The sequence below is a fragment of the Triplophysa dalaica genome, chromosome 8 (genome assembly GCF_015846415.1).
Source record: "Triplophysa dalaica isolate WHDGS20190420 chromosome 8, ASM1584641v1, whole genome shotgun sequence".
Classification (NCBI taxonomy): Eukaryota; Metazoa; Chordata; class Actinopteri; order Cypriniformes; family Nemacheilidae; genus Triplophysa; species Triplophysa dalaica.
This window is the reverse complement of record NC_079549.1, coordinates 6602896-6612456: the sequence shown is the minus strand read 5'-3', so window position 1 is coordinate 6612456 and position 9561 is coordinate 6602896. Positions and strand designations below refer to the sequence as shown.

At 37.5% G+C, this 9561-nt stretch overlaps 1 protein-coding gene across 1 annotated transcript; it reads right to left on the bottom strand.

Moving 5' to 3' along the window:
* Positions 1-529: 529 nt before the first annotated feature.
* Positions 530-3877, bottom strand: vgll3 (vestigial-like family member 3). Its single transcript, XM_056755380.1, has 4 exons — positions 3500-3877; positions 2220-2544; positions 1557-2060; positions 530-1151 (listed from the first exon to the last, which is right to left on the bottom strand). The coding sequence occupies exons 1-4, from the start codon at positions 3623-3625 to the stop codon at positions 1111-1113; spliced, it is 996 nt and encodes a 331-aa protein (XP_056611358.1). The 5' UTR covers positions 3626-3877; the 3' UTR covers positions 530-1110.
* Between the last annotated feature and the right edge of the window lie 5684 nt (positions 3878-9561).

Here is a 9561-nt window from a genome sequence, read left to right as displayed (position 1 = left end):
GTTTAAGACAATCACTATTAGAACATAACTGCAGTGGATAAGAGGAGTCTGTTTTAACTGCCATTGTTAAATTTGTCTCCGATTCAGACTGGAAGCACATGCCGACCTTTGACATTTAAAAAAGCATTCACATAAACATTTTGGAATATAATACAGTTTATAACACTCCCAGATTCTGTGGCTTTGTGAGGGATGAAGCTAAAAGTGAATGGAATGACACTGTCCCTACTGAGATTTTGCGCTGTCTGTATTTTGTTTCCAAAATTGGTCAAGACTCTATAAGAGTTAGCCTGCTATACAACCCCGCTCATGAATGTGCTTTGATGCCACTGACCTCTCAAATGCCTTACTTCCTAGTGGCTTGGAAAAGTACATTTCATGCCAATAACATAAGCAGTTATCAAGCAATTTTAGGGAGAGTACTCATTATGATTGAGTGAATGTATCAAAACAAAACAGCCTACTGTTTGCCAATAAAACTTAGCAGTTTATTATTAGAAGTAATGACGTAAGGCAAGACAATGTGACATCAACAAAAAAAATTGCTAAACACATATTACAAGATAAAAATAAAACTCAGTAACATAACAAGACTACTTCAGACAAATATATTAAAGTAAATAAACCTTTATTTGAAAGTCCACCGTTTTGCCAACATTCACACTTTTTACTGTACTAAGACATCCAGTTCTTTCAACAGAACCTGTGGTAAGTACATATAAAGCAACAATCAATGAGAAACCTCTCTTGTTTAAAGAAAGTAGGAGATATACCTCTTAAACATAATTCGGGTATGTGGCATTGTACAGTAGATACAACTTTGTAGACTGTAGAGTTCTTTAAAAGCCCAGATGCCAGAAGAGTCCTCCTGAATCTGATCTGTATCCATGAGCACGCATTACAGGCACAAACTTAGACAAGATGGTATGCTTTAGAAAAACACTTGTTTTCCCCAAAGCTGTTTTTGTGCTTGTCTCACTGATAAAGACTAATGTCTCCCTGAATAGTTCCCGAGAAAATCTTGTTGGGAAAGACTCCACATGCAGTACTGTGGGCCCCAACAGAAACGGTCCAGTCCACGGCATAAAGTCCCAGTGAATCTTCTCCTTCTTAGAACCAAACACTGGCCTTTGCTTTATCCTGCTCAAGTGCTGTGGGTGAATACATAAATCAGGTTAAAAAACATTGTCTTTATTTTACAACTTCAAATAAAGGCATGGTGTAAATGTGTCAACTTGTAGGAATTTTGCTATACTGTTGTAAATATATTTGGATGGCATGACCGATTTAAGTAATTTCATGTGAGAATAAGGAAGTAACTAAATTAAAATGAACCAGAGAATGAAAGTGATCCAAAAATATATATTATTATTTTGGGGGGGAATTTTCAGCATTGTGTGTGAGATTCATCATGATACCCTAATGGTCATAAAATTACTCAAACTGAGATAAATAATTGTATTCTTTACAGCACTTTACATTGTTACATTACTTCGACAAATGCAATACAAAACAATTAATGCATAGTTTGCTAAATCTGCATGATCTTATCCCACCTGTATCATAGATATCCACTGACCCATGGAAAGAAGCAGGCCAGGTAGGTGTTGTAATGCTGCTCGGTTCCAACTCTGTCTTGATTCCATCTGTGCAGGAAGTAGGGCTACAAGATGCTCTGACACCAGGTAGCAGAAGGGGGCTGAAACGAGGGTCCAAAGCAGGGCTGTGAGTGTGATGGAGCATGTGGTGGGCGTGGGAATGTGGATGCGGGTGGCGTGGATGCATGTGCGGGTACATTTCATGTACATGGGCGTATCCTGCTCCGCTTTGGCCGCCCAGGCCGTAGTGCCAAGAGTCAGTGAGAGCAGAATGAGGGGGCAGGCCAGTCTGCGTGAGGTTGTGGCTGCTCCAGATGCCAGTGTCTACAGGGTGGAAGGGTGCTGTGTGGGGGAACTCGGGGTGAGTGGAGGGGACGCACGGGCTTGTGTGAGATGGGTAGCTGCTACCCCACAGGGACGATGATATAGAGCCACATTGACTCTCAGAGTGAGAGCCTCCATCTGAAACGGAGAGCCAAACAATTAGTTGGTGTCGTTCCTTTGGTATCTACTGCTATTCATCATTCATACAGTAGTTATATAATGAGCAGTCGCAATATAGTATTGTATTATCCAATTTTGTCAACGTTTTTTGACCCGTAAAACTTTGACTTCTCCTACCTTTCCATGGTCCTCCAGTATGAAGCCTACTGGTCTTAGCATTATTGGTGAAGGTGCTTGGCTGGCTCAAAGCTCGGGAGAAATGTTCATCCACTACATCCCCAATGTCTCCACGGAAATAGGTGAACACCACACACCTAGAGCTCAAGTATTCCGTCTCGGCAGGCTGCGTTTCCTTACACCGCTCCTCTTCTTCAGCATTCTGCTCCTCTTCTCTCTGAAGCTCAGGCTCAGAGCGGGGCTTCAGCGTTGCATGCTGTTTATTCTGGCCACAGTGTGAGGAAAACTCTTCGGAATCCTGCATCCTGAGGTAGAGATCTTTCTTCTGAAGAAAGACACAAACAGCTCAATGTTATTTACGAAAAGAACTATTAAGGGCTTAAAAGCCACAACACGTGCATTGACCACCTGGAATTTTTCCTAAATAGTTTCGAGGATTGTCTTTGAATTGATGGCTTGGTGCCCACATTTTGCACTTTTGTTGTGAGCTAATTTACGTGGAAAAATAATTCTCTACGACAGTATAAACACAACCAGTTATAATTCACAGCATGGAATTCGAAATAAGTCCATATCAAATTTCATAGTACAATTTTAGATCTTTTTTATATTATTACAATCGTGCATGTTGAATTGAGTTATCCACTACTAGTCAAAGGTTTGTTCGTTCTTGTTATAGAAAATGCATTACTTTGTAGAAAGTTATCAAACTATAAAACAACACAGTAGGAATTACAGTAGTGACCCAATTAAAAAAACTTAATGGAAATCTTAAATTTGATTAAATTCTGAACAAAATCTGAAAAAAAAATCTGAACTTGATATATATTAGTTTCTTTAAAGTAATGACTCCAGATTACATATTTGCATTTGTGCATTCTTACAACCACCTTCATGAGAATCCATGCATGCATATGTATCCATGTATAAACAGTACTGGTGCTCTCATATACAAGACAATGGCTCAATGGCTCATCATAAAAACATGTTTTTATTAGGCTAAACATAATTTAATTCACAGAAAGTTATGTAGTAATATAAAATGCAAACTAAATATTGTATATTATAAAACAACAATCATTGCTCCTTTTAATCAACAAATATATTAAATGTCTACAACTGTTTTAAAGAAATTATGCAACCAGTGTTATATTTACGTAATCACCACTAAATAATTTAATTCAGTTTTACCAAGAAAGTGACACAGGCGATGTTCAGTACTGTTTTTTATCTAATTCAGTAAAATAAGTTAAACGTTCTGATTCTAGTGTGTCACGTACCTGCTGCTGCTGCTGATGATGATGGTAATATGCCGCTTTGTACGCCGCTGCTGCCGCAGCCGCTGATGTCGCAGGCAAGTAATGATGAGCTCCATAACTCTGATACATAACCTCCAAACAACTCATGGCAGAGGGTTACACGATCTCGAGAGGTCTTGAGAAACACGACTCAACCACAGACAAATGTCACCATTCTCCCCCTATATAAACCTGGGCTTTGACAAAAGCGCTGCAGTTTGTAAAGGAAATATTAGCATAAAAACAAAAGCGTCCCCATCTAGGCTTCACCACCTACAGACTGACAGCGGATCAAAACAGACCGACGGGAGCGAGCGGGTCCGAAACTGATCTCTAAAGTTACAGAAGCTTCTCTGATTGGTGGAAAGTTTGGAGCGCCACGATTTGATTGGTGGAATCAGGTCTCCTCTGAACAAATTGAAACAAATATTTTTAAACCTCTAACTTAATAGTCAGCACCCTATTAATGGTATAGACTGCTTGTAATATATTAAATAGACTAAAACATTTTAGCTTAAGTAGCCAACTTGGTTCGCTAAATCCATGAATTGATTTGTTTCCCTGCTTTGATTTTTCTTATTGGATTTAGATAGCTTTTATGTCAAATAAAGTGTCATTTTTCAGGATGACAAAATCAGTTATCTAGTTGACCGAATTGTAATAACTGAGACTTAACTCCAACTGTTTGTGCCTTGTTTTTCAAATTTGTTATGGTTTAGATAGATTTGCATTAGGCATGTGCTGCCATCTGCTGTAGACTAATTGAAGGCATAGATCAGACTGCTCTCCCCGATGTTCCTGGTATAAATGTAATCATGTAATAATGACCATGTAATAAAACATAGGCCTAGTAGTATTTTAAGCACCGAGTTCTTGTTTAAGCAGCTAATTCAGGATATCTTTTAAATAGGCTATAATTTTATCAATGTATATTTCATGGGCTTTACCCTATTGTGAGGTATTTATTATTAGAACTTACATATTATTATGAGTGTTAATATGTATTATGCACAGCTTACTAGCAAATCTGTGACAGAGCTTTTGTGCATTTAATTTGGTCAAATGCAACAGAGAACAGTTTGAAAAACAATATCAATGATTTTTTTGTGATCACTTTTGGTTAATTCCATTTGATTGCGAGACACAATACAGAAGGAAATGTGAATAATTGAAAGGCATTGTGACAATTTATTGAAAATCTAGGGCACAGTTACTGAGACTCACTGTCACAATATGACACACACACACACACACACATATGTTGTCCTGCAGGTCTAAATGAATGAGAGGATTTTTTTCTCCCTGTGCTCCACTTTTCTCGAATGAGACGCTGATGATTCTAATCATGTTTTTATTGGGTGAGCAGGAAACACCCAGCAGTTTTTTCTCTCTATCTCTCTTTCCCCCTGTGTCTCTCCTTACTCACTGCTCACAAAGGATATTTCAAAGTGTATCCTTGTGGCATGGAACACCATAAGTGGCTGCTATATTGTCAGATTCCACTGGCACACATTTAATCAAAAAACCTCAAAAAGTCATTTTACTTGAGAACAAAGGAAGCTTAAACTGCAATAAAAGGAAATGTTCTCATTCAATCTTTTCTTTTTACTATACCAAAAAAGCCATTCTTCGGTTCAGGAAGAAAGCCATACAGAGGAATCGTAAATGATGAGACATACATTTTTGGGTGAACTCTCCCTTTACTAAGCATTCAAAATGAATGGTATTTATTGCAAGACTGTGTGCAAACATATTTTGGGACCACTGTTTCTTAATGAAAGCATTGCTAGTTTGACCAATTTTTGCAGACCTCACCACATGAAATAACATAATACAAATGTTTTACATTGCAATAGTTTACAGTTCCAAACATTTGATCATTTACAGGACCAAGCAGGCTGTATACAGTAGTTCACACTGGTGGCAGCTGTCGCAGGCGTAGCAAACAACATGCAAGTTGATCTATTATGCAACCTTAATACCATCACTCCAGCCAGGACCTTTGCATCTCTGCACATGAGACTTGTGTTAAGAGGAACAACATCATTACCCCCAATTAAAAACAAATTATATGCACTTCCTTGGTTAGTGCTGGGGTAGTACTGATTATTGACGATGGCAATTAACTTGCATGAACAAAGTAAAACTGAAGATAAACTGTACACCCATTCATCCGAATTCATGACATCCAGTCTGTTGAATTTATATGTATATTAGTGTGTTTGTTTACTAGGTAATTATCCATAATCTGTCTCCTTAGGATATTTTTTGCAAATTAATTAACTTTGGTTAAATCATTTTCATATTTTAAAAGGATCTTAAAGGAGACCTTCTATTGTTCAACAAAGTAGTAGTTATGTGGTCAGTTATACAGTATAACTATATACAGTTATATATATGAATTTTCTTTTGCCTCTTCTCCAGATGGCTGTGCAGAAACGTAGCCCTCAGGAATCAAGACCCAAGAGTCTTCGATAGAAAAGTGCACTAAAATCTAATTTTTTTAATTAGAGGTTTTAGAACATATATTATCAATGATGAAACATAGACAAATGTTATAAAACATACATAACATATACTAGATATACTCTGTATTTGTACATACTTGGGTAAAAATATCAAATTCTAGTTGCATTTGTTTTATTGGGCCATTTCTTTAAAGAATTGGTACTAGTGTTTAAATAAGTTTGAAACGGTTATACACACATTGTTCAAGTGTATTTAAATTCGGTTTTCTACCTTATTTATGAAATCTTTGAATGTCTTTTTGTCACATAATGAGCTTCAAATTGACTGAAATTAGAGGTCCATGTGAAAAGTTGTATTCTCCATAGAGCCATGATTCCTAATGCTCATGAGAATTCGAGAACACAGAACGAGGCAATCATGTCCTGAGGCAGTGTTACCAGTTATCTATATGACATCTATGAGGCTGAAGGTTTAATGGGGTTCAATTTGTGTCACTGGCAAAATCAAAGAATATAATTTCTTGGTTGAATTTAAAACCATTCCCCAAGACAAATGGTAAAATATGTCAGTGAGGTCTTAATGGAAACATCAACAAGCGTGTCCTTGGACACAAAGATACTTTTCGGATTTTTAATTATTTAAGAAACCACCCAGCTGGTTTGGAAATCACATTTTCACACTCGCCCCGCATTACAAATTTAAATGATAATTGCATGTGCAACTCTTAAAAGACAAGATTCTAGTTGGTGCGGCCACCGTGGAGCATGTTCAGACAATGGCTTTTCATGTTAATTGGTCATCATTATTTTTCATCCTTTTTTACACTTTCCAGACTATCAGGACTGTCTTCAACGTACACACGAGGCTCACAAGCACAATATAATTGGATTGCTCCATTTAAAATAAATTTGCCCTCTTGGCAAATTTGATCACGTGGGGGGGGGGGGGTCTACCAATTAATGCCATGACAACAGTTTCAAAGACATCCTAGATTGAGATAGTCACATTTATCTTTGCTCTTGAAATGTCACTGGTGCTGTTATTTCACATCAGATAACACTAAAAAGTCATTTATTCTGAATTGTTTTGAAAAGGACTTTGGATTTTCCTTTGTCCTTTTGTCTGCTTCTACATGGGTTTAATGGACATTGAAGACTTATTTGTTATTTCGGAAAAAGATGCTCCGAGTACAACTGCTTATCACGCAAGCTATTGTTGGTGATAAAACAGTCTGATTCAGTCACAAGACCTTTTTCTGCTGCGCTAGCAATTTAAGTAATTAACAGAGAATGCAGTTAAATCTTATGCATCTTTGCCTGAATTGCTATAATTACATGCCTTTTATTAAGAGCGCTATTAAACATGAGGGGTGTGCTGAGACACGGTTTGTAGAGACCTTTTCGATTTAGGAAGGACTGTGTATAAACATGAAGGACTTGTCCTCCCAATGCCCTTCTTTCTTTAATGATTCTATTTCCCCATGCAAATATTCATTTGCCTCACTTGAATAATTCTGGTTTCCATTTAACCCGGGGGCTGTACGGAAGAAGACCTGCAAGTGGGACCCCAAGTGTGCAGTAGCTCCCTTAAATATTTTGAAGACTGAGGGTCACTATCCATGCGTTAGACATATTTGGACTGATTAATTATGTGGTCATTAATGATGTGGTATGTGACATCCACTCAGGCAGAATATGTAGCTGTAGCTGTGTGTGTGTGTGTAAAACAAACTCAACAGGGGTGATAATCTCTCATTACCCATAATCCCAGTTGGCTTTGTGCGGTATGGCATGGAAGAGTCTGATGCTGTATTCTTCCCTGGGGCAGATGGAGTGGAGTCAGTCACTCGATATATTACCTGCCAGGCACTAGTCCAGAGAACTCGGGAAAAACGCATTCATCACCACAAAGATGTGACTTCTAAATCAATGTTATAAGACTCAGACCACACTCTTGTTTGCACATGTAATACATGTATAACTCTTTTTTAAAGTCAACAATTACTGTACATCATGTTAAGGCATGGAAATTACTGACAGTCAGGGGCTAAACTACTAATTTAAAATGTATATATTGTCTTTTAATATGTGGATATTGCCATACAGCAATCATCAATTTAAAGCTGTTATCATTTATTTACCCTCATGTCCAAAAGTCATTCTTCTGCAGAACACAAAATAAAATATTTTGAAGAACGTTGGTATAAAACAACTTTGGACCTTAGTGACCTCCATTGCATGGACACATAACACTAAAAACTAATTTATACTGGATTGTTTTGAAAAGGATACAACTGAGACATTTGTCAGAATATCCTCTTTTGTGCTTGAGTTATAAGTTTATGATCATAAGGTGTCCTGTAGCTCAGTGCGCATGGTGCTTTCAACGCCAAGGTCATGGGTTTGATCCCAGGGATAGGAATTACTTAGAATCAGATGCAATGTAAGTTGCTTGGGATAAAAGTGTTTGCCAAAATGCATAAATGTCAATAAGTAAATAAATGATCAAATAATTTTTATATTTGGCTAGGCTATGCATTAAAAGGTTTAATTGGTAAAAACAGAAAGACATTTGTGTCAAGGCGAAAATGCAAGTTTTAGTAAACATTTCAGTTTCAGTATTTTTTTTTCTTATTTATGGTGCTCCTTCTATAGAGGCTTGACAGCTCATGGTCATTGTTTGACGTTTCCTCATTTAATGAATTTCTTATCAGATGAAAGAGAGACAGTCACATAGGTTTGGAATGACACAAGGATGAGCAAATTGTGAAAAATGTTTCAATTTTTATACACATTATTCCACTATTCCTTTAAAGAAATGATAAAGCACATTATAATTAGCTTCCATATAATTAGTGGGGAATATTTAAGCATCAAGCTGCACAATAACAGAAATAATAAAAAAGTGTCTATTTCACTGATGAGACGTCTTACTTTATAATAATGTCTGGAAACATATTCAGCACATTAACATTAAACGTCTGCCACCCTCAGGCACAATGCGAGACAGATAAATGTTTCAGAGAAGTCTCTGCGGGCCTACTCCAAATGCAGTGTAACAGAATCTCTCTAATATGAAATGGAGATTTTAATATACGTTAAAGACACCCGCTATAGCAAATAAAATAGTAGCATTGTCTCATTATTGCATGTTAGAACTGGTATGTGTGCTTGGGGCAAGATGGATCACCAGTGGGCTTATTACCATTATTAGTACATTTAGTGCTAGTCCCTGTTGCCAACCTTGCTGATTGTACGAAAACATCTCCCTAATAACCTTAACGAGAATAATGCCCCGGGATGGCCAGTGTCCTCCTTAGAGAAAGGGTGTAATGTGCTGGGGGCCGCACATCAGCTATCCTTCCCAAAGTCACACACTCTGCTCCTCCTGTCTAGCTGGCTCAGTTTTCTTTGCTGTAGGGCAGTAATCTCCTGCCCTCGCTGTGTTCGCCTGCTCCACTTACCATATGAGAATTACACCCACAAGGAACTGAGCCATAAATTGTTCAAGCGGATGGAGCGTAAAATTGATAAGAATGTTAAATTTACCACAGACAATGATATGGCATCTAACCT

Excerpts from the sequence above, each read along its gene's own strand:
- vgll3 (XM_056755380.1), bottom strand. The coding sequence starts at position 3,625 with ATGAGTTGTTTGGAGGTTATGTATCAGAGTTATGGAGCTCATCATTAC. Across the intron at positions 2,545-3,499 it reads ATCATCAGCAGCAGCAGCAG|AAGAAAGATCTCTACCTCAG; the intron begins GTACGTGACACA and ends GTCTTTCTTCAG. Across the intron at positions 2,061-2,219 it reads TACTGGAGGACCATGGAAAG|ATGGAGGCTCTCACTCTGAG; the intron begins GTAGGAGAAGTC and ends TCTCCGTTTCAG.